The sequence below is a fragment of the Odocoileus virginianus genome, chromosome 7 (genome assembly GCF_023699985.2).
Source record: "Odocoileus virginianus isolate 20LAN1187 ecotype Illinois chromosome 7, Ovbor_1.2, whole genome shotgun sequence".
NCBI lineage: Eukaryota > Metazoa > Chordata > Mammalia > Artiodactyla > Cervidae > Odocoileus > Odocoileus virginianus.
In genome coordinates, this window is record NC_069680.1 from 71,310,576 (window position 1) to 71,336,350 (window position 25,775).

At 39.7% G+C, this 25,775-nt stretch overlaps 1 protein-coding gene across 9 annotated transcripts in view; it reads left to right on the forward strand.

The window, feature by feature from the left end:
- NRG3 (neuregulin 3) overlaps positions 1 to 25,775 on the forward strand; it is a 1,166,188-nt gene that overhangs the window by 1,097,534 nt on the left and 42,879 nt on the right. For all 9 annotated transcript variants that reach the window (XM_070470944.1, XM_070470948.1, XM_070470945.1 and 6 more), the window contains exon 5: positions 19,513 to 19,615. In XM_070470944.1, coding sequence (XP_070327045.1) covers positions 19,513 to 19,615 — 103 coding nt within the window. The remainder of the gene's footprint in view (positions 1 to 19,512; positions 19,616 to 25,775) is intronic.

The window sequence follows — 25,775 nt, forward strand, 5'->3', positions numbered from 1 at the left end:
ATTATCCATTTGCTTTACCAGTACCTGATTTTTGAAGTCCTCTATGCTCCAAATAGGAAAAGGAGTATGTCAAGGCTGTATATTGTCACCCTGCTTATTTAACTAGTATGCAGAGTACATCATGAGAAATGCTGGGCTGGAAGAAGCACAAACTGGAATCAAGATTGCCAGGAGAAATATCAATAACCTCAGATATGCAGATGACACCACCCTTATGGCAGAAAGTGAAGATGAACTAAAAAGCCTCTTGATGAAAGTCAAAGAGGAGGGTGAAAAACTTGGCTTAAAGCTCAACATTCAGAAAACAAAGATCATGGCATCTGGTCCCATCACTTCATGGGAAATAGATGGGGAGAGAGAGGAAACTGTCAGACTTTATTTTTTTGGGCTCCAAAATCACTGCAGATGGTGATTGCAGCCATGAAATTAAAAGACGCTTGCTCCTTGGAAGGAAAGTTAAGACCAACCTAGATAGCATATTAAAAAGCAGAGATATTACTTTGCCAACAAAGGTCCATCTGGTCAAGGCTATGGTTTTTCCAGTGGTCATGTATGGATGTGAAAGTTGGACTTTGAAGAAAGCTGAGCCCTGAAAAATTGATGCTTTGAACTGTGGTGTTGGAGAAGACTCTTGAGAGTCCCCTGGACTGCAAGGAGATCCAACCAGTCCATCCTAAAGGAGATCAGTCTTGGGTGTTCATTGGAAGGACTGATGCTGAAGCTGAAACTCCAATATTTTGGCCACCTCATGCAAAGAGTTGACTCATTGGAAAAGCCCCTGATGCTGGGAGGGATTGGGGGCAGGAGGAGAAGGGGACGACAGAGGATGAGATAGCTGGATGGCATCACCGACTCGATGGGCATGAGTTTGAATAAACTCCGGGAGTTGGTGATGGACAGGGAGACCTGGCGTGCTGGGATTCATGGGGTCACAAAGAGTCGGAGACAACTGAGCAACTGAAATGACTGAACTGACTGATGAACTGAAATAGATATCTCGGACTTAAAAAAAATTAAAAGCAATTAAAAATTCTAGGTTGCCACTGCACAGAATAGTCCTTCTTCTTTCTTCCAGACCACTAGCATTCAAAGCTGCCTGGTAGAATAAGTAATATTTTAAATGTTTTAAGCTTCTTCACTTTGACTCAAAGAAGCTTAGAAAATAGAACAATGTTTCATGAAACTGATCTTTATCTTGATGACTCCAAGCTGTTCTCTGAGGTCACCAGCAGCTCAGGTTTTTCAAAGAGAATTCTTGACTGTTTAGTAGTTCAGACAATGCATGAGATTATTTGTTCTATGTTGTATAATAGCAAAGGTCTTCCATAGACATAGTGTTAAAGAGACCTACTGCTTTAGAAAAGAAGAAGAAAAGCATACTTTTTACAATGATTACTCATTATGTATCAGACATTATATTCTGGGGATTTTGCATTCATTGTTTTATTATCTTTACAAAAACCCTCCATTGATGGTATTCAGTCAGTTCAGTTCAATTCAGTCACTCAGTCGTGTCTGACTCTGCGACCCCATGAATCGCAGCACGCCAGGCCTCCCTGTCCATCACCAACTCCCAGAGTTTATTCAAACTCATGCCCATCGAGTCGGTGATGCCATCCAGCTATCTCATCCTCTGTCATCCCCTTCTCCTCCTGCCCCCAATCCCTCCCAGCATCAGGGGCTTTTCCAATGAGTCAACTCTTTGCATGAGGTGGCCAAAGTATTGGAGCTTCAGCTTCAGCATCAGTCCTTCCAATGAACACCCAAGGACTGATCTCCTTTAGGATGAATTGGTTGGATCTCCTTGTAGTCCAAGGGACTCTCAAGAGTCTTCTCCAACACCACAGTTTAAAAGCATCAATTTTTTGGCACTCAGCTTTCTTCACAGTCCAACTCTCACATCCATACATAACCACTGGAAAAACCATAGCCTTGACTAGACAGACCTTTGTTGGCAAAGTAATGTCTTTGCTTTTTAATATGCTATCTAGATTGGTCATAACTTTCCTTCCAAGGAGTAAGCATCTTTTAATTTCATGGCTGGTATTAGCATCCTTATTTTGCAGTTGAGGGCCCTGAGGCTAGGGGAGAACAAGGGATTTTCTTAAAATTATCCTTGCTTAATCCAAAGTAGAACTGATATTAATCCAAGACTCTTTGATTCCAGAGTATGATCTCTTTTACCCTACCTTATCACCTCTCCAACATTATTGGATTAAGAGCTGATTTTTCTAGTTACAGAAGTGGAGGGAGACAGGGAGATGTCTCCATTTCAATCTCTGTGTCTTAGCTCTTTTTATTAAAACAAGCAAACAGTCAAAACAAAAACCTGGGGACATTGATTAATACTCTACTGAAACATAAGGAAAAAAAAATAAAATTAAAGGGGTTTTGACCCGGAGACCTGACCTTTCTGAGTTGCAGATAAACTGTGGCTCTTCTTGTCAAAAAATGTCTCTTCTTATGACTTGTGGAAAATTCTAGGTGGATCCTCCTTTGGAGTAGACATACATTTAGCATGACTCCGCCGTCCTTGGTCTCTCTTTTGTCTGGTTTTTATTTATTTTTTTTTTTGTCTTCTCTATTTTGTTCCATTTCCTACATGACCTCTCCTAGTTTTCTGCTTCCCTAGTAGCTCAGATGGTAAAGAATCTGCCTGTAATGCAGGAGACCCAGGTTCAATCCCTGGGTCAGGAAGATCTCCTGAAGAAGAGAATGGCTACCCACTCCAGTATTCTTGCCTGGGGAATTCCATGGACAGATGAGCCTGGTGGGCTACAGTTTGTGGGGCTGCAAAGAGTCAGACATGACTGAGCAACTAACAGTTTCACTTTTTTTAAAAAAAATCTGGTCTCTGGTTTAGTTTTCTGATGGACAGCCCAGATCATTAGCATCATCACTACCTCAGAACTTCTGTGCCTGAACCCTTCACAGGACCCTGCCATCTGCATCTGCTCAGGGGTCCATACCGAACCTCAAGGCAGTTGCCTTAAAACTGAAGCCCTCAGCTCTAGTCATGGCCTCTGTTAGCCAGTGCTAAGGGAGGTGGCTTCCATGGGTGGACAGGCTCCATGTTTACCCTATACAGTAAAGGAAATATTCACTGACAATTTAAGGGGCTCTTTTAGATATTTTGTTTAATATTTGAGACATTATTTACATTTTTATTCTACCTCTCAGGACAGAGTACTTTGTATTCATTTTGTATGAATTTATTCATTTTTTATTCAATTTTTATTCAATTTTTCATTTGTATGAAGTTTGTATGAATTTATTTTATATCTACTCCAGAGGTTAGCAAAATGTTCCTGTCAGGGGCCAAATAGTGAATATTTGAGCTCTGTGTACTTTGCCACAGCTACTCAATTCTGCCTTGCACTACAAAGGCAGCTGTCACCAATACAGAGACAAATGGTGGTCGGACAAAACATTATTTATGAAAACAGACCATCGTCTGCATTTGGCTGTGGACTGTTCTCTGTTGATCCCTGGTCTTTCCCAGCACAAGTGCACTCATGCTGTGCTCATACCCTTGCACACCCCACACCCATTTTGCACTTCTGTATTTCCTTGTTGGGTCTCCCAGGTGGTGCAGTGGTAAAGAATCTGCCTGCCTGTGCAGGAGACAGAGACTTGGGTTCAATCCCTGGGTTGGGAGGATCTCCTGGAGGAGGAAATGGAAACTCACTGCAATATTCTTGCCTGAACTATTCCATGGCAGAGGAGCTTAGCAGGCTAGTCTATGGGGTCACAAAGAGCCAGACATGACCGAGCGACTGAGCAACACACATGCATTTCCTTGTTGCTGTATTACAGAACTCACTGCTCCTGAGATGACTTATTTACTTAGTATTGCATGGGGATTCCTGTGTTGTGAAGCTGCTCAGAGTCTCATAAGTGGAGGCAAAACATGAATTGCCTTAAAAGAGAATGGATGCCTCAGAATCATCAACAAATGCATTTGAGGGTAATTTCTAGCATTGTGAAATGGAATGTTTTTCCCCTAGAAATGATCAGAATGGCACTTTTGTCACACAAAACAGGCATATCTGCTTAGGCACAGACTTTTTTTGAAAATCAAAATGATAATACTTCCTTCTGCCAACCCTAAAGGAGGCTCCAGTGCTAATGGTGGGGATGGGAGAGTAGTGAGAAATATATGTTCTACTTTTGACAGCTGTCTTTACTCTGTTCTTTCCTGAAATGAAGTTGTTTTTTGTTGTTTGTTTGTTTGCTTCTTTTTTGAGCCACTCTATCCAAAACTTGGCAGTCATTTTTGTGTCCTGGGGGAATGCTACTACCATTTTACCTTTCAAAAAACAAATTTTCAAACAGTCCCCAGCTATGAGGTTTCTCTCCCAGATGGTAAGTCTGTGAACAGTGCCTATGAGCTGTTTACAGGATGAATTTTATTCCAACTGTGGGTTACTTATTCTGTCTTCCAACAATTTTTCTTTACAAGTGTCTTTCTTCCTTGGTTGCTATATGCTTTCAATCTGTCATCAGTGATCAATGTGGCATTCAACTCCAACAGAAAGGAACCTTTGCTGTATGTAAGACAACAGGAAGATTTTGGCATATTTCAGCTCTGTGGACCTCCTGCCTGAGCTGTCTCAGCCCATGGAGGCAAAAGGACCACCAGAATTTCTGCACATATCTTCCTTGGAGACACACACTTCCCTGTGGTTTTAGATTTTTCATAATTGCTAATTTCATCCAGGAATATCACTGTGTGAACTTTTTTCTGAAGGTGTGTGAGTAGCAGGGGATATTTCAGGAAACAGAGAAGTGAGAGTGTCCTTATATTCCCTTCAGCACTGATATTAGAACCTGCATGCCTGCCTTTTTTTTTTTCTTTCATAATTTCCCCTTTTAGAGCAATTTCCTTGCAGTGTTTCAAGTAGTATTTGTTCCATAGAAATAGTTATGTCACGACACACCTACCACAGTTGGCAATGTTAGTAAAGATTTAGAAGTGACGCTTAATCAACTGACAATTAGAAACAGCATCATCCATCTATGAGTAAAATTCAGGAGTACAAAGAATTCCAAGGTAATCTAAATCTAAAGACACAGAAGTATGTGTTTGGATGTGAACAAACCCAGTGACAGGGTGAATGATCTGCCTTACCTGGGTCCCTCCAAGGAACCTGGTTTGTCTATGTTGTCTCCAGGCTGAAGTATCCAGGGTCCTAGTTTCTCAGACATCCCAGCAGTCTAATACATATGCTAGTTCAGGGTCCAAGCTGAGTACATTCCACACCTGTTCCATCATCTGAGAAAGGAAACTTAGTGATTTTCCTGCACATATTCATTAAACAAACTCATTTGTGAGATGCTTACCATTTAGTGGCTTCAAGACTGTAGTTAAATAAATGTTAATGAAGCAGATAATGAAGCGAGACATGCTTGAACTTTAGAGCCAGACACAATTGGGTTGGGTTCTTGATTCTACTTTTCACCTTCTAACTGTATAACCTTGAAAAGGTGTCTTGAGATCTCCAGACCTTCAAACATGGGCCAAAAAGAAGCTAATTAGGTGTTCCTCAGAGTGCCTGCCACAGGATCATTCAGTATTAAAAAGATAGCAGTTCCTGTCTTCTCAGTTTACATCCCAGCTTCCATTTCTCTTTTGAAACTTGTTTTATTGGATTTTTAAATGTACATTGTCTCTTCTGTTTGATTTTGAGCTCCGTGTGAGCCTAGACTACCTTACATGTTTTTTTCTTTTTTTCTTAAATAAAATATTTGGTTTCAGTTTCTGTTTTTGCTTAGTTTCAGTTTGCATGGCAGTCTTGTTCAGTCAGCCCTTGGTATAGGAAGAAGACACAAGAGTAGGGAAGGGGGAGATGTGAAAAAAAGCAGAGGATGTATGCCTATCTGAAATGGGAGGATGAGTTTGGAACCCAAGTCTGTTACTCTTACGTTCTTTCATTAACCTCTTTGATCCTCAGTTTCCTCATCTTTAAAATGAAGATAAAGGGTCTCCCTTTTAATCCTGCCTATAGGATCATATGCAGGAGACCCAGGTTTGCTTCCTAGGTTGGGAAGATCCCCTGGAGAAGGAAATGGCTACCCACTCCAATATTCTTGCCTGGAGAATTCCATGGACAGAGGAGCCTGGCGGGCTACAATCCACGGGATTGCAAAGAGTTGGACACAATTGGTGGAACTAACACTTCCACTTACTTCATTTACAGGATCATAGCTGGACATTTGCCTCAATCAGGTTACAATCTTAGCTCCCCTCTGTCCACGAGCAGGACCACAAGGATGTCCCTCAACCCCCTGAAGTAGCATTTCAGGTTCCATCAACTTCTCTTCATTCCTTCACCTACCCCTTCCCCCATCAATGGCATTCTGTGGCCAGTACCTTGTTATTTCCTCTGTAGTGGCTGTTCAGAATTGATGATTTAGTAGGTCTGCTTGCTTGTTTGTAATTATGGCTCCACTTCTACATACCCCATTTCATAGTCCCCTTGTTTTCATTGGAGAATAGTCCTGAGGTCAGTCTTGCTACATTTCTACCCCTACCCTTCTGGGCTTCCCCCATTATCTCTACTCTAGAGGGACCACCTTTTCTGGAAGTGAGTGCATATGTTATTAAATTCCACTTAATGAAATAAGCAATTAAATGTGTTTATGTGAATATGAATCAGACCCTAAGTATAGGTATGATAGTCCCTTGAAAATTATTTCAGAGACTTCTTTGGTCAGTGACAATTACTTGAGTTGTTTTCTATCTTCTGTGTAATTTTAGCTTCTAAATGTCTCTAGCAACAACAACAATGGAAATTGGGAAACCTCTGTTTAATTGGATAAAATGATTATCTGTTTTTATTCTTTTTGTAAATATAAGCAAGGTATGTGAACAGTGGTCTTGATGCCATGATGTCCTGCTCTTGTTGTCATTATTGTTCAGCAACCAGGTTGTGTCCGACTTTTTGCAACCCCGTGGACTGTAGCCTGCCAGGCCCCTCTGTCCATGGAATTTTCCAGGGAAGAATACTGGAGTGAGTTGCCATTTCCTTCTGCAGCTGATATTCCCAAGCGAGGGACTGAACCTGTATCTCCTGTATTGACAGGCAGATTTTATTTATTTTTTTAATCACTGAGCCACCTGGGTTTAGGCTGTTCAATTGAATGCATTGTTGATTTGGATATTGATATCTTTTTGAGTATGCAGACCTCGTACCTGGGTTTGCCACCACCCTGAACTAGAGGAGTGTATGTGTGTGTGTGCGTGTGTGTGTGTGTGTGTGTGTGTGATAAAGAACATGGTTGTCCTTTCCACCTCTGGCAATGCAGCCCTCTGTCTGTGGCCAGAATCAAACTGAATAGGATCAGAAGATGCAGAAAACACTGGCTGCTTCTGTCCAGGGAGCTGAAGTTTGAGGGTTTAACACTACCTGAGACCCATGATCTCTAAGCGAGCAAATCAAATCCTCTAAACGGGAAAAGTATGACTCTGCTGCTCACAGTTCTCAGGGAAAAGAAGGTCACTGAGCTAGAGATATTGTGACCCTTGGTGAAGAGGGTGATCCATAAGGAAGAAAAATAGACAGTAAATGATTGTTTCTTGAAAGCTGACCAAGGTGAGAACCTTCATGACACTGTTATCCAGGGAGTAAAGCACTTCTACCCAGTGCTGGGGTCTCACATGCTGTGGTCAAGTCCTCTAGACAATGTGAATAAAGCTATGCCCACTTTTTGTGTCTTTCCCTTTGGGAGAAAGTGTCTACCATGTCACAAACACACTAGTTTTCTTACATTGCTTCAACAGATTGTCACAAGTAGAAAGAAGTGGTGTCCTTCCCTTGGAATCACTCAGGCAACTGTTCCTGATATCTTCTCTGGATTCTTTATTGGCACTTTCTCAGTCTCATACACAGGCAGATGATTTCGTTACATCAGGTTGTGAGTCTATTTTCATGGCAATATTGTATGTTTTGATTATTATAGCTTTGCAGTATAGTTTGAAATCAGAAAATGTGATGCCTACAGCTCCATTCTTCTTTCTCAGGACTGCTTTGGCTATGCAAGGTCTTTTGTGTTTCCATAGAATTTTAGGATTGTTTTTCTATTTTCTGTAAAAAAAAAAAAAAGGGCCATTGGAATCTTGATAGGGATTGCATTGAATCTGTAGCTTGCCTTTGGTAGTATGGACTACTCAACTTGCTGACATCACTCTGTTCATATCTCTGAAACATCTATCACAATGTTACATATTTATTTCCATATGCCCATCTACTTAGCTAGATAAAGGATTTGTAGAAATCTACCTTATTTATCTTTAAAAAGCCATGGACTGCAGGACAAAACCATGGACTGCAAGCTAAACAACAGCGACATAATGCCAAAAGAGAGTTTTCTCTCTAAACACAAATGGGCATGTTTGGAAGGCAGCAGACTCTGTAGCAGTCTGGACACAGCCAGTGTTACAAGAACAACTGCGGTGATATGACCAGGACAGAGTAGACCTGAATTTTCCACATATTTTTCTTAAAGATTATATAATATATAAGCACCGTAGTGACTTAAGAGTTTTCCAGAGACCTTAAAATCTGTTCAGTTCAGTTATAGCTGGATGCTTGAATCACTTCCCTTATGAGTCATGTGTGTTTTATCTCACTTCTGGGTATATCTTCCAGAGATTCTTTGCAAGAATCCTCTATTACTTTAGTCTCTGTTGAACCTTTACTGTACTTACCTCTCTATACTAACCCTGTTTTCTTCTTGGATCCCATAGCTCACTCCCTGCTGAGATAAACTTGTCACCAAGCTCCTGTTGATATCACTGCCAGATGACCTTTTCCTTCTTTTAACTTATCTGGGAAGGATAGAAATGGAGAACTACAGTTTAAGATTATTGTTTATCAATAATGACTCTACTGCCCTTTGTTTAGGTAAAAGAGATGAGACTCAAAAGTCACATTTGGTAATAACAAAAGGATCACTTGACCCAGGTCTTTCTGACATCAGAACTTGTGAACTTTTTATTTTATTTTTTTTTTATTGAAGTATAGTTAATTTACAATGTTGTGCTAGTTTTAGGTGAACAGAAAAGTGACTTGGTTATACATATATATAAAGAATATATATATATATACACACACATACATATATATTCTGTTTCATATTCTTTTCCATTATAGGTTATTATAAGATATTGAGTACAGTTTGCTGTGCTATACAGTAGGTCATTGTTGTTTACCAATTTTATATATAGTGATCTGTATATGCTAATCTCAAACTCTTCATTTCTCTCCTAGCCCCTGTTATCCCCTTTGGTAACCCTAAATTTGTTTTCTATGTCTGTAAGTCTGTTTCTGTTTTGTAAATAAGTTCATTTGTATCTTTTTTTTTTTAGCATCCATATGTAAGTGATGAATGGTATTTGTTTTTCTCTGTATTACTAACTTCACTTAATATGGTAATCTCTAGGTCCATCCATGTTTCTGCAAATGGTGTTATTTCATTTTTATGACTGAGTAATATTCCTCTGTGTGTGTGTGTGTGTGTGTGTGTGTGTGTGTGTGTGTGTATTTTTTTGTTCAGTTGCTCCGTCATGTCTGACTAGTTGTCACCCCGTGGACTGCAGCATTCCAGGCTTTCCTGTCCTTCACCACCTCCCAGAACTTGCTCAAACTCATGACCATTGAGTCAGTATTGTCATCCAGCTATCTTGTCCTCTGTCGTCTCTTTCTCCTCCTGTCTTCTATCTTTCCCAGCATCAAGATCTTTTCTAATGAGCTGGCTCTTCACTTTAGGTGGCCAAAGTATTGGAGCTTCAGCATCAGCATTGATCCTTCCAATGAATATTCAAGATTGATTTCCTTTAGAATTGACTGGCTTGATCTCCTACCAATCCAAGGGACTCTCAAGAGTCTTCTCCAACATCATAGTTTAAAAGCATCAGTTCTTTGGCTCTCAGCTTTCTTTATGGTCCAACACCCTCATCCATTCATGATTACTGGAAAAACCATAGCTTTCACTATATACATACATACATACATACATACACATATATATATATATATATATATATATATATATATATCTTCTTTGTTCATTCATCTGCTGATGGTCATTTTACTAATATTTTTATGGCTATTCTATGCTGAATGATACTGTCTTCATTATGATTATCAGATGCAAATTAAAAGGATCTAACTCCTATTGCCTTAACTATTAGTAGTGACCTGGCATGATCTATAAGCTGTTTGTACAGCTGACTTTGCCAATGATGTTTTAGATCATGCCAGGTCACCCCTAATACTTAAGGCAATAGGAGTTAGATTCCTTTAACATCTTGCCTAGCTGAGGGACATGGAGATCAATTAAACCAGACTGGGGAGTATTGGGTGTTACTTTGAGCCTGAGTATTCTGTGAAGCAAGATTGAAGTGAATTTAGTGAGTTAGATTTCTTTCTCTGTCAAAACAGGTCAAACAGTTAAAATTCCTATAAATCTCTAGGCCAGATTCTTCCCATTTTCATGAAAATAGCACGTTATCATTCCAAATCACATGTCACATGTCTTGCTCTTAGGATGTGACTTTGCCGATGAACAATGAATCCTACAAGACAAAACTGGGGTTAAGGGTATGGATTGGGGAACAGTTATTACAGGTTTAGGGAAAATGGAGTTCTGGGGTCTTTTAACAGTGAAGTCAGAAGTAAGAGACTGGTTTTATGTTAGCATTGAAATCTCTCTGTTATTATTGTTTAGTTGCTAAGTCATGTCCAGCTCTTTTGTAACCCCCATGGACTGTGACCAGCCAGGCTCCTCTGTCCTGATGGCTCTATGATAAAGCATCCACCTGCCGATGCAGGAGCTATGGGTTCAATCCCTCAGGTCAGGAAGATGCCCTAGAGAAGGAAATGGTAACCCAGTCTGGTACTGAAAACTTAACAATAAATTTATTTTGATTCAATTTGTTTTTCCTTAATTTTATTTGTGGGAGAGATAGCACTTGGAAAGCCAATGCATGTTAAACACACCAATGAGAAGACCCAGGGCTTTTCATTTTGTTTTTCTCGTGTGTTTTATAGTATTCACTTATCTATAGTCAGTCAGAGCTACACTGTTCGGGAAAGGAAGGAGAGAGATAAGGGATTGTTATAGGGAAGGTTTATATTTGGTGGGGAGTATGGGGGAAGGAAAGGAAATTACAGGTTGAGAATAAATGTGTTTATAATTTTAAACTGTTATTTCTCCTTAAATATCAAATTTTATGTATAATGCACATCTCAAAGCACATTGTATAGAAATAAGATAAAATATAATTTTGAACATTAGCATTTTATTATGAAGTAATTATGTTTTCAAAGTATTTTAAATGATGCCTTTCCACAGTGGAATAACAAAGAGCAACAGAATAAATCCCTGAGGATCCTCCTAAGAAAATGTTGCCTCTTTTTATTACCCTACCAGGCAGAGGGCTTAACCAGCACAATGTCATTAGACATGCAAACCAGAAGCTGATGAGTTCAAAAAAAGCCTACTGAGCACCCTCCCTTGTACAGAACAAGCACAAGCCAGGTTGAGTCCAGTAATAAGATGCCCTTGCCTTTGTGGACCTCTCAGGCTGGGCCAGGAGCTTCCCTGGTAGCTCAATGATAAAGATTCTGCCTATAATGCAGAAGCCTCAGGAGACACAGTTTCAATCCCTGGGTCAGGAAGATCCCCTGGAGAAGGGAATGGCAACCCACTCCAGCATTCTTGCCTGAAGAGTCCCGTGGACAGAGGGGCCTGGTGGGCTAAAGCCCATAGGGTCACAAAGAGTTGGACATGACTGCAGCAACTTAGCATGCATGCATGCAGACCGGGCTGCAGGAGAACAGATATGTGCATCTTTGGCACAAGGCAGGGCGGTTAAGAAAAGATACAAAATGGGTGTACATGGGCACTTGGGGAGTTTTCAGCTCTGACAGTATTTACACTGTATAGTACTTATTCCAATAGTATTCATGAATTACTGGCTATATTAGCTTGCTGGGATTGTCCATAAAAAAGTATCACAAATTGATGGTCAAACAGAAATGTATTGTCTCACAGCTCTGGAGGCTGGAAGTCCAAGATCAAGGTGTAGGTGGGGTTTGTTCTTTCTTAAGGCTGTAAGGAAGCATCATTCCTGCCTGTCTCCTGCCTTCTGGGGGTTTCCTGGTAATGTTTATCCTCGGCTTGTGGAGGTGTCATCTCCAACTCTGCTTCCATCTTCATGTGACATTCTCCTTGTGCATGTATGTCTGTGTCCAAATGTCTCTCTTTGATGAAGACGCAGCAATATTGGGTTAGGGTACATCCTGATGACCTCAACTTGATCATCTGCAAAAACCCTATTTGCAAAGAAGTTCATAGTTATAGGTACTGGGGTTAGAACTTCATGGATCTTTTGGGGGACATGAATCACCCATTATAGTAGGCGTTCTGCAAGTTGGGAGGAGAAAGGGGCTTCCAGGTAGAAATAGCACCATGCTAAATATATGGAACCTTTCAGTACTTCCTGGTCATCTCAGCATCTCTGTATTCAGATGCTTGAGCTGGATATCCCCCCAAGCAACATTCTTGGAAATAGTTGCAGTGAGGCTAGGTCACTTGTTCTGTCTTGCTGATATTCTCATCACTTACTCTATCAGTGTTCCTCTCTGCCAGTGTGTGTTTAATCTCATTGATCTCAAGGTGAGCACCCATTTCATTTGCCTTCAGGACCTCTTTCACCTTAATGAAATTTTTTTTCTTTAACAGTGCAGTAATCAGGCCATTTGACATTTGGTCATTTTTGTCTTCAAGTTGAAAAGGGAAAATCACAGTTTCTAACATTCTAAATATGCTCTTTCCTTTCATTCTCTTTCCCTATCATGGTTCATTTGCAGTTCCTTGTAAGCTCCTAATATTTTAATATATCCCCAGCATTTGTGGTTATTTAAGAACAAAATTGGGAAGAGGCTCTCTTGTTCCAAGAATAATTAAAACTGCAGTAAATCTACTTAAGCTTAATCCAGTTTAAATGAGGACAAAATTTCAGAGGCTTACAATCAGAGAGAGACTGACCTAGCCTGATTATGAGGTTGACTTAATGAATAGAAATAAATGCTAGAATTAGGCAGGGACAAAAACTAGAATGAAGATAATTTCATAAATTGTGAGATCATTAGTGAATTTGTTGTCTTATACCGACTTTTGTTTCTCTGTGTAGGCATTTATCTTCAGGGCTTCTGATAATGAATACCTGAATAAGACAGAACCCTGGTGATATTGATAGGTTGACTTTTATAATGCACTATCAGAGCAATTATGCTTTCATTTGATGCCTACTGGTGGCATCAAAAAGGATCTTATTTGCATATAATGACTATGAGGTGGTGTAGAGAAAAGCTTTTGCTCCTATATATGACTTACAAGCTTACAGAGGTGTGTGTGTGTGTGTGTGTGTGTGTCCAGGTGTAAGCTTCACATTACTTGGATGCCAATTCATATCAGGAAATCATGCTTGAGTTTTGTCTCTTACAGACTTAAGTAAAACTGGTGGCACAAAGGAAAGATCCCCAAGAGATAGTGGGATCCCAAGGCTCCATACTTAGAAGGGATGTGGGGCTGCCTTGTAGAACATGTCCCATTCCTTCACAGATACAGGGGTGCTGTCACCCACACTTCTATCCTTAATATCAAGCTATCCAGAAGGAAATGCTATATAAAAACTGAGGCTATGATTTTCTTGGGAATCTTTTTTTTTTTTTTAATGTAGTAGAGCTTAACAAGGATTCACAGAGAGATTTTTAGTATGCTAAAGACTGCTACAGCTTCCAAAAGCAGCCTTGCCCTTTAGGACCTAAGCTGTGAGCTGTCTCATGGTTTAGCAACCAGTGCTGGACCCACAGTTTTTCCAAGGATCCTGGGTCTCTAGGGATCAGGAGCACTCTTTCCTTCTCAAAGAGTCAGTATGGGGGAGAGCGCGAAAGGCGTAGCCCTTCCCCAAGGAGGAACGCTTGCATTTCATCTGCTAAAATGTCAGGATTGTTATTGCTGTTCAGTTGCTCAGTCATGTCCAACTCTTTGCAACCCCATGGATTGCAGCATGCCAGGCTTGCCTGTCCTTCACTGTCTCCCAGAGCTTGGTTAAACTCATGTCCATTGAAGCAGTGATGCTGTCCAACCATCTCATCCTCTGTCATCCCTTTCTCCTCCTGCCTTCAATCTTTCCCAGGATCAGGGTCTTTTCTAATGAGTCAGCTCTTTGCATCAGGTCGCCAACATATTGGAGCTTCAGCTTCAGCATCAGTCCTTACAATGAATATTCAGGGTTTATTTCCTTTAGGATTGACTGGTTTGATCTCCTAGCAACCCAAGGGACTGTCAAGAGTCTTCTCCAAGATCATAGTTTAAAAGCATCAGTTCTTTGGCACTCAGCCTTCTTTATGGTCAACTCTCACATTCATACATGACTACCTAAAAAACCATAGGTTAGACTCTACGGACTTTGTCTGCACAGTAATGTCTCTGCTTTTTAATATGCTGTCTAGGTTTGTCATAGCTTTTCTTCCAAGGAACAAGTGTTTTTTGATTTTGTGACAGCAGTAACCATCTGCAGTGATTTCGGAGCTCAAGAAAATAAAGTCTGTCATTGTTTCCAGTGTTTTCCCATCTATTTGCCATGAAGTGATAGGACCATCTCTGGCTAGGAAATTCAAAATTACTAGTGGAAAAATTCAATTTCAAGTAAAATTAAAAGGAACCATGAGTAAAGAAAATGACAAAAATAAATTCCTTCAGTATACACCTCAGAGCACAGGGAGAACCCAAGACAGCAAATCATTGACTGCCTGTGGGTAAGGTGAGTTTTGCATAAGACAGATAGAGTCTTTTGAAAGCAGTTGTTTTGTTTTGTTTGCTTCAATGCTGACTTCAGGAGAAAAGTGGGAAAGGAAGGAAACTGGCATTTTATGTGTCCATTACATGCCATTCAGACCCTTTGTGTTTTCCTGGCTCCTCAGGTAGCTCAGTGGTAAAGAATCTGTTTGCCAATGCAGGAGACACAAGACAGTTGAGTTCGATCCTGGGTCAAGAAGATCCCCTAGAGAAGGAAAGGCAACTCCAGTATTTCTTGCCTGGAAAGTCCCATGTACAGATGACCCTGGCAGGTTACTGGCCATGGGGTCACAAAGAATCAGACTTGACTGGTATGCACACACATAAAGTACATGTTGAACAAATATGTGAAGTGTGTAGTATTTTCCCCATTGTTGATAAAGACAATAGATGAAAGAAGATAAGAACAGGTGTAGCTGGTGTTAAATGGAGAGGTTCACACAGTCAGCCACACTGCTTCCTGAGTGAGGTGGGTTCAAGAGAAGAGTGGGATCAGCACACGGCAGCATGGTGTTTTTCAGAGTTTTGGGGTAGGCTACCTGCCTAAAGGATTTTCTTCTTCTGCTCCAGTGTCAGTTTCTGAAAACTCACCATAACGTTACTACCCTCTCTGTTTCCATCTTGATAATATGAGATATGATCATACAAAAACAGAAGAGTGAGTACAGTATACAACAGAAGAGGAAAAGGTACAGAGTTGGGAGACAATGCAAACAACCTTTACTAGTTCCTGTCGAATGAGAGATTGGTTTTTGCCCTCAAAAATGACTTCATAAACTGTTTGCATCAATGAAATGCAAAAATTTTGATGTTCTCTAGAACAGTAAGTTACCATACATTAGATGGAGCCAAATTAAATGGTCAATGTCCAGCCATTTTTTGCCCCCCATGGCAATTTCATATGATTCTGCCTAATACTTAATGATTATTCCAAGTTAGGCACTACAATGCTCAGTATATTTTAATTCACTCAATCCTCACAACTTTTATACAGTGAAGGTAATAGTAGCCTCATTATAAATAAGGCATTTTATGCTTTCTAGAGTCAGGCTAGAATTGTAGACTGTCAAACCAGACTAAGTGATAGAACATGGGGTAGGTTTGAAGAAAGAGCATTTGCCTTACAGTATATGGGAGAGCATGACAGAGATTCCAGGGAGTTGTGTGGACTGCTCTTGTGATTCCATCAAATTGCTCATGTACATTCTCCAGTAACCTCTATGTCACTGAATTAAAGGACCGTATTTTATTTGACCTTTCAGAAACATTCAATAGCCTATTCTTCTACAAAAACTCCATGTGTTTTCTTCTATGATATTGTCATATTTTATTGTTGTTGTGTGTTTTCTGTTTTTTTCTTTTTCTTTCCTGTTGGCTGATCTGTTTTATATCTGCTCTGCAGCATCCTCATTTACTCTTCCATGAAATTTTTGAGTCTCTCAAAGCTCTATCTTAGACATTCTTCCTTTATCACTCTATATTTTCTCCTGGGGCTGTCTTGTCAACACACTTGGTTTAAGTATATGCATAACCCCGAACATTTATATATGGAACTCTGTCATTTTATCTTAATTCAAGTCTGTATATTTAAATGTCTACTTTACACCTCTACTTGGATATGTTATAGGTTTCTAAAACACCAAATCCAACACTGGGCTTCCCCAAACAGTAAAGAATCTGCCTGCAATGCAGGATATCCGGATTTGATCCCTGGGTTGGGAAGATCCCCTGGAGAAGGACATGGCAACCCACTCCAATATTCTTGTCTGGAAAATCCCATGGAGAGAGAAGCCTGGTGGGCCACAGTCCATGGGGTTGAAAAGCGTCAAATGTGACTGATTGACTAACACATACATGCATAAGTCCAACACTGAATTTGATATCTATCTTTACAAGTCTGATTCCTCTTTGATATACTCCATCTTCATTAAAAGTAGCATTGTCTAATCCATTCAGTCTTTTCAACTTAACTGCTTTTCACCTTTTTTTTTTTTATTGCTCATCATGGTTGTTACTGTTATCATAGAAGTATCCATCATGTCTAAGCTGATATAATAGCCTTCTAACAGGACTCTGCATTTACTTTACCCTTCCTAACCTTTTCCATAAATTGCAGAAAAAAAATAAATGTAAATATTATCACATCACTTTCCTCTTTCGAACTTTTCAGTACCTTTCTGCTGTTGTAAAGACACGCTCATTGTATACCACGCTCCTGTTGTCTCTGTGTTGCTGTGCTAAGCTGGTGTGTCCAGCATGTACATGCACGCTCAGTTGTCTCTGACTCTGTAACCCCATGCACTGTAGCCCACCGGCTCCTCTATCCATGGAATTCTCCATGCAAGAACACTGGAGTAGGTTGCCTTTTCCTCCTCTGGGAATCTTCCCAAACCAGGATCAAACCTGTGCCCCTTGTGTTGCCTGCATTGGCAGGTAGATTCATTACCACTGGCACCAACTGGAAAGCTAAGCTGGTGGGGAATAGAAAGTAACTTTTGCAAAGGCCCAGTGGTAGAGTAAAAACCTTCCAGATTCCTGAACCTGCCATTTTATATCCTACCAGAGGGCCTTTGCACAAATTGTCTTCTCTTCCTGGACCACTGTGCCCATCCCCATTGCTCTTGCCTAATTGGATCCTGTTTTATATTTAAAATCTCTGATCTCTGGACTCTGCGAATTTACCACATTATATCTTTTGTCAGATTATATACCTCCTTGTTACAACATTTATTACAGTCAGCATTTTATACCACTGCCTTTATTTAGATAGAAATTTAAATTTATAAATGTAAAGTAATTTATCTTTTGTTACTCATATTACAAGTGGCTAAAATGAAAGTCAAGTGCAAAAATTACCAGACTCCCAATCCCTTGCTTCCTGCCCCTCCCTAGGCTGGTTCTTGTGTAGCACTCTGAACCGAAGGCATTGAGAGTGCAGCACTGTAACTCCATCTGGTCTATAAATCCACTCACAGTCTTTGGAGTTTTAATTTCACTCTTGATTTAAACTCAGAATTGATTTTGTGCATTTCCCCAAGCTATATTTGACTAGATTCAAAAAATGAACAAAAACACCCTGTTGATTTTATGCAGAAATCACTCTTGTAGTGAACACAGTCATACCTCTTTTGTTTTAATAGGTACTATTAGCCACCATTTTCATAGTTCTTTTTATTGGCAGAAACAAGGTGGAGTAGATTATTATCTGTAAGTCATACTTATTCCATTAGAGTCACCAACTCAGAGCAATTTAGTGAAATGGAATTCTTTATAAGTTGGTAGATCTACTTACTTGTTCCCAAGTTCACTTGGAAGATTTAATGAGCTTACAAATGTGGGGGTGAAAAGGATGACATTCTTTAAGATAGTATATGTCCAAACAAGGTCTCAATGACATACTTTTTTTCTCTTTAATTTGAATCTTTCCAAATTTAAATGTCAACCAAGTCTTGCCAGGGCCACATAATTGCCCCTTTTCATTTATTCAAAAATGTGGATATTTTAATATTCTCTTAAATTTCTTATGTTTGCTTTCTTTCTTTTTTTTTTGATACTCCTGTCTGAATAAAGACATTAAAAATGGAAATAAAGCCTAAGAGGGGAGAGAAGAGAGAATAGTTCTTTTAATACATTGTTTCCTAATAGACTACTGAGGGAACAACAGCAAAAAAAAAAAAAAAAAAACAACTTTAAAATGTACAGTCATATTCAAAGAGAAGATACATTGCATGATGAATGGATGGGTGGAAGGGAAAAAAGAGAGAAGGAAGGAGGGAAGGGGGAGAGAGGAATACTGAAAGGAAGAAGAAAGGAAAGGAGGAAAGATGAAAGAGAGAGAGGGAGGGAGAAAGAAGGAAGGAAGGTAAATAGACCATAGTCTCTGTGCCATGTAAAGAGATTAATGAAGACAGGAGGAGGGTAATTAACAGAAAGTTCTGAGTATGGATGAAAGGTCTTGATGATGGAAGTACTGTTTCAGTAGACATGTTTCAGAAAGTGTGCTTAGAAGTATAAGTGTTAATGTCCAAAAATTGAAATGATTTGTTTTTGAGTTCTTATTTTTTGCATTAAGAAACTCTAAGATATAACCTTGGTAGTAGAGGTTGAGGCTATTTGCCAGATTATTGGTCTGAGGAGGTTGCAGGATGACTGAGTAAATATTCACATGTACATTGAAGTTCTTTTTCATTCATGATGTCAGTTGTGGTAGTGGGTGGATGAATGGGAGACTGACAGTCAGGGACCAAATCACAAAACACAGTGTCATCAGTATCACATAAATTGGAAGTCATCACTGGAATAGGAAGTTTCTGATAGCAGATTATTTGGGACCCCACCATCATATTTAAATTATGCTCCAAGTATGTCTTAAAGTCATGAAAATTCTTTTGATAAGATTCATAATTGTGATATTCATACATGAGTTCTATTTAGCCATGCCGATACAAAAAAATAACAGCTTTCCTGTAGACCATTGCAAAGACACTGGGTTGTAGTAATGTCCTCATGTTTTCCTGTTGATGATAGGAACAAAAAAACTTGGCTTTGAAAGGCTCCTACCAGCTCAAAATTACAAGGATGGAGATTGTGTCTGCTGAGCCATGCTAACTTCCGTTCTAATTCTCTTTTTTGAATTCACAGAGAGTGAAGAAGTTTATCAAAGGCAGGTGCTGTCAATTTCATGTATCATCTTTGGAATTGTCATCGTGGGCATGTTCTGTGCAGCGTTCTACTTCAAAAGCAAGTAAGACCATTTCTCTCAAGTGTTAAAAGGTTACTTCTCAGAGGAAGCACTTTGTCTTTCTTTAAGTTCTCAGTCTGAGCTCTAGGCAGAAGGATTTTGTGCAAATGGGCCCATCAGACATCCTTAAATGACTCGGAATCTTTTGTAGCCTGTGGTGAGTGTGTACAGAGTGTGCATACATGTATGTGTGTGTTTCATCTTTGATGCACATAGTGATCATTCTTCTCTGTGATCATGAACACTCTGTATTCTTTGCATTTTTTGAATGCCTGCCAGAATTAAAGGCTCAGCGTCAGCCTGTCACTAAGTGGTTAACTCTTCTGAAAAGAGAGATCACTGCTATACATCTAACCTTTTATGGAAAAAAAAAAGCTCTATTCCTTTTATAGTGTTTTATTTGATACCCATAAAGGTTTTAGCCAAATATGAAGTATGAAAACTATAAAATCTACCTTGGTTCACCAGTTAGTATGGACATCTAGAATATGCCCTATGCTTACCTTGCCAAGAAACCGAATCTTCTGCAAAAGCGTTGTTTTTTTTTTTTTTTTCTGACTAGTAGAATTAAAAATATACATATGTATGTATAAGTATGTATGTGTATATACATATATATATTTACATATACATGTTACAGATAACATTGACAGAGGTATTTTATTTATGTAAATGACATAATCTGCCCTTAAGAAATGCAGATAAAAATATACTGCTTGGTTTCTTGTAAGGTAGACAGGCCTTGAGAAGTTGGCATAGATTCTGTTCCTACAGCTTGTCTGGAATCCAAGCCAACAAGTAATTGCTTTTCTTTGGACCTGTATTTTTTTACCCATTTGCCCTTCTAAAAATGGATCAGTTTCCAAATATAGTCTGTGATACCTGTCTGTATGTTGTGTATGTCGATCTTTAAAAAGAACAGCAATTTTAAGAAATAATGGAGACTCAGATATGAATCCAAAATTAGTAACGATTATTTTTAATAAACTATTTCAAAATAGATTCAGATTTTTGGAATTGCCATGAAAATAGTACAGATAGATCCAACATACCCCAGACACGATTTCCCCTATTTTTAATGTCTTTCATTAGTATGTTGCCTTTGTCACAATCAGTGGAACAATAGTGGAATAGTATTACTAACTAAAGTTTGTATTTCCATATTTCCTTAGTTTTTACCTCATGTGCTTTTTTGTTATTGTTCCCCACCCAGGATACCACATTGTATTTCATTGTCATGTCTCCTAAGCAACTCTTCACTGTAATAGTTGTTAGTGTTCAATTTTGAACACTTTATCAGGGACACTGGGCTTTTCACTCATTATCTCCCAATCCTCACAACAACTGAAATTATGCATTATTGCTCAATATTTCAAATAACATCAGAATTTGATTTTAAAGTATTGATTTGTCAAAGTCCCACAGTAGGAAATTGACAACAGGTCTTTGCATTTCCACAATTCTACTTTAAATTCCATGCTCTTCACCACCCAGCATGTTGACTCATGTAGTCCTCCCCCTAGATGGTGAAACTGCTTGAGGTGAATCAGGAATGTTGTGCCTGTCTGCAGCCCATAGCTCTTTATGTTCTTAACAGGCTACATGGTTTTGTGGTGAGGATTTTACATGCATCAGCCTAAGTGGTATTCACATCTTCAGTCTGCCACTTGCTTATTCAGTATTATTAGGGAAATTACATTCAGCCTTGATTTCAGTTTTGGTAAAATATAGCCAAAATATGACCAAAAATAATGTCTACCTTAGAGAATTTAAGGTTAGTGGGATAATACTGCAAGAGGGCAGCATAGGGTTTAAAAAGCAAATACTCACTGAAGGCTTGCTGTTAACACCTAGGGTGTCTACCCACTGGAACTTACAGGCAGCGTATCTACAAGGTAAATAGAGTTCCCTGAGCATGCGAGGGTTAATCACACTCAGCAGGGCATTAGGAGGGTCACCTCACAAGTGCTGTGTGGGAGAAAGCTGTGTATTTAACAATATGCAAATTACTATGAAGAAGTAGTTAATCACTTATTTTTGGAGTATAATCTGTAGTTGTACCACACTTAAAGAAAAGATGGATAATGACCGTCACAAGAACAGAGAACAGCTGGGTAACTAGAGAATTTCTATCTTCAGAGCTGTTAGCCTCTCCCGTGGGCTGCAAATGGGCTCAGTGATGAGCACATCCTCCTGGGGCTCAGCAAGGTGTCAGGGATTTTCATGGAAACACTGTTCAACTTTCAATGCATAATGGGAGACTCAGAGGACTAAACCAATGGGAGACGAGTAATCAGGAAGTTGTTATCTTTCTGCCGGCTCAGCCGGGACACATTTTTATTAAGTATATACATATACATATATATATGTCTCAAAATAATAAAGGAATAATGAAATTTGAAGACTCTTCCAACTGGAGCCATAGTTCTCATCAGAGACTTAGAGAATATTATCTTCTTCTACGACAATTTTCAAGCATAGTTTTCCTTTACTTTTCTCTGTCTGAGAGGAAGGCCACGTTGCACACCAAGCATCTAATTTATATAGCTGAAAGTGATGTAAATTTTTTTAGCACCTTGGCACAAGTTTCTTTGCCCTGATTTCTGGGATTCTAATTCCCTCCAAAAACCTTGGGGATAGCAGAATAAACAGGCTCTACTTTTTTTTTTTTTACTTTCAAACATTATAAGATTTTTTTTATGTGTATACTTTTTTTTTTTTTTTAACTCATCTTGGAAGTCCTAAGTCTTCTAGGATTCTGGGACATATCTATCATCGGTTTCCTAATAAATTCACTTGAATCTCCATCCTATATACTGGAATTTACTTTGCCCAGGGAGAATCAGGACTTAACCAAAACATTCTCTTGGTTATTTGTTCTACTTCCCATAGTTATTCGGGTCCCGCCATTCTGGTCCTTTCTCCATTCTCTTGTCAACTGTGATATGGCATGACCTCACCCAACAAACTATTACAGCACATTATTAGCCAATGAAAGTTTGAACATAGGTAACAAGAAGAGGTAGAAGTGAGGAACACCTTCTTGAATTCAGAGAATTTTCTGAGTTAATTGAACCCCAACCACTTTGAAGGTCACAGTAAAATAAATTCTTTTCTCATCAATTCCAAAAAGTTCAAGTATTCCTATAAGTAGTTAATGGAACCATTAATTAAGCCTTCCAAATCTGGCTGATATGGCTCACATGGCAACTATAAATTCTTCTAGATTTCCCTTTTACTTTTAACTCGTATGGGCTAAGAATTGTGAGGCTGGCAGCGGGAGTCCTTATTAGACTTTGGAAATGCAAGACATAATTGAACTCTAAAAATGAATTGAAATAGGAAAAGAGATACATGGGGGGGGAGCACGGAATAGATGGGGGAAAAGTGGAAACAGTGATTTTGGAGGTGATTTTGGGCTCCAGATGGTAACTGCAGCCATGAAATTAAAAGACACTCGCTCCTCGGAAGGAAAGCTATGACAAACCTAGATAGCATATTAAAAAGCAGAGATACCATTTTGCCCACAAAGGCCCATATAGTCTAAGCTATGGTTTTTCCAGGAGTAATGGTGGCTGTGAGAGTTGAACTGAAAAAGGCTGAGCACCGAAGAATTGATGCTTTCAAACTGTGGTGCTGAAGAAGACTGTTAAGACTTCCTTGGATAGCAAAGGGATCAAACCATTCACTCCTAAAGGAAATCAGTCCTGAATATTCACTGGGAGGACTAATCCTGAAGCTGAAACTCCAGTAACTTTGGCCACATGATGAGAAGAGCCAACTCATTGGAAAAGACCCTGATGCTGGGAAAGATGGAGGGCGGGAGGAGAAGGGGGCATCAGAGGATGAGATGGTTGGATGGCATCATTGGCTCAATGGACATGAGTCTGAGCAAACTCCAGGCAACAGTGAAGGACAGGGAAGCCTGGCGTGCTGCTGTCCATGGTGTTGCAGAGATCTGGACATGACTTAGTGACTGAAGAGCAGCATCAGGAACGATGTTCCAGGAGCAGGAACTGGGGCAAATAATTATCACAACTGAGAAAGCACAGGAGGGAAAAGGAGAACTGATGCTCTGAGTAGAAAACAGATGTGCTACAAATTGCCCTGACTGTATGTTATCATCCTCTGAAGAGATTTTAGATCACAGAGCAAGGCACTTAAGGACAGGCAATGGGTGTTCTGATGTGATGCTATGATTCTCTTCATCTGTAGTGGCCTTAGTCCCCACACAGTTATCTAGTACACAGTTATAAGAGTTCTTTGACCTGAGATAGCCGGCATCCGATGACAGGTCAATGTGAAGCTTTGAAGGCCTAGACCACTGCCCCACCTTGGGGTGAAGGCCATGCCAGCTTCAGAGCCCACTGTGGGATTTGCTGAGGTTTTCACTGGAGACTGCATCACATTCCAACTCCTTCTGCCCCATCCTCCTTCCTTCGCTTAGTTTCCACAGGTGTTGATCTTAGGAGACCTCGGTAATAAAAATCCTGCACATGATCTCCATCTCAGTGTCTGCTTCTGCAGGGAGCCAACCTGCAACATTACAAACAACATCTTCTGATGGACTTGTTGTGTCTGATATCCCACCACTGTACATCTCATTTCTTCCTGATGAATTGAGCCAGAGAAACTTAAAACTCACTGAACTCTAGAATCACACTAGATTGTTAGGCTAGTGGGTTCCAGTGTGCAATACTTGTATCTTGTCTTCAGAGCCACTGCTCTCCTGAGAGAGCTGATGGCCTTGCAGACAGATGCTTCTCCCTTCTCTTTGTTCCCATCTGCTGAGAGGAGAATGAAAGAGCAAAAATGTGTGCCTTGAGAGAGCTGAGGGAAGATAGAAAAGGAGGCAGGTTCAGAAAGGAAAGCCCATATGTTCTGGAATATTAGTGAGTCAGGACAAAGGTAAGAGAGGAGTAAAGGAAAGCAAATTATTAAAGGATTATTAAATTATTAAAGCAAATTATTAAAAGGAAATGCAATCAGACATTTTTATGAGGAAAATTCCTTTAGATGTTTACATTTCCCAAATGCTGAATTGGGGAATTACTGAAAAGATTGTTAGTATTTCTACAGCTAATTCTTGGAAAAATAATCATGTTCTTCCTCTGTGTCAAGCCCCTTTTACTACTTCCTGATGATTTATTCCAGGAGAACTTCCTCATCTCCCATCTGCTTCATCAGTGAGTCCCTGATAGGATTTTGTCTGTGCTTCTTAAAATGCTGATAGGATAGATTTGTTTCTAACAATAAGCTACAGATTAGCTGTTAGGAAGTAGATAGATTATTACAAGTGTATTAAAACAACTAAGAGTACTGGAGATAAAAGCCCCCCAAGTAATTGAAAGGATAAAAGAAATATTTAAACAGAATAATATCACACGAGTATTATAAATTCAGAGGAGATAATAATGCACAGACCTCCAAATCCTGTAGCAATTCTGTGACTTGCTTGTGAGAGAGGCAATTAACAAGATCGCTCCTTTTATCTCTGAGCCAGTGCCCTGATTCCTCAGCAGCATCTGCCCATATAACTAAGCTTACTAAGTGATGAGGAGTGTAACTGATTAATACTCTCCATGTGTCCTCATGTTTAGTGCCCACAGTATTTATGCAAGAAAGCTTATCTAAACTCCATTGACGGAGGAGGAAACTGAGGCTCACAGAATTCTGGGGAATCAGTCATTTTGATTTAAGGAATCAAGGCAAAGCTGTTGGGACACAGAGCTGGAATTAAAATGCCAGTCGCTCTGGTACTCAAGCCCATGGTGCATAGAGGGATGTCCGCCTCAAAAAACTCACTGCAAGAGATGGAGAGATGGTGAACAGTCACCGCCAAAGGCTCTATCCTTGGCATGGACCCTGGGGGAAGAGGCAGAAGTCTAGGGGAGATGATTCTGTGAAGTTTTTTTGCTTGTTTGTTTCTTGGGTACTGGGTCTTATGCTGATAGTTAATTGCTATAAAGTGCTTAGGAGAGCAGCTAATAAGGCAGTAATTTGTACGGTTCAAACAACAGTCACTCCACATTTGCAGGCAGGAGTAATTTACTTGGAATCCAAAACCTGAGAAGTCTCGGCCTTCCCACCAAGAAGCAGTGTGACCACGGGCAAGTGATTTGACAGTCATGAGTAGTGCCTCAAAATGAGGAGTATGCAGCCA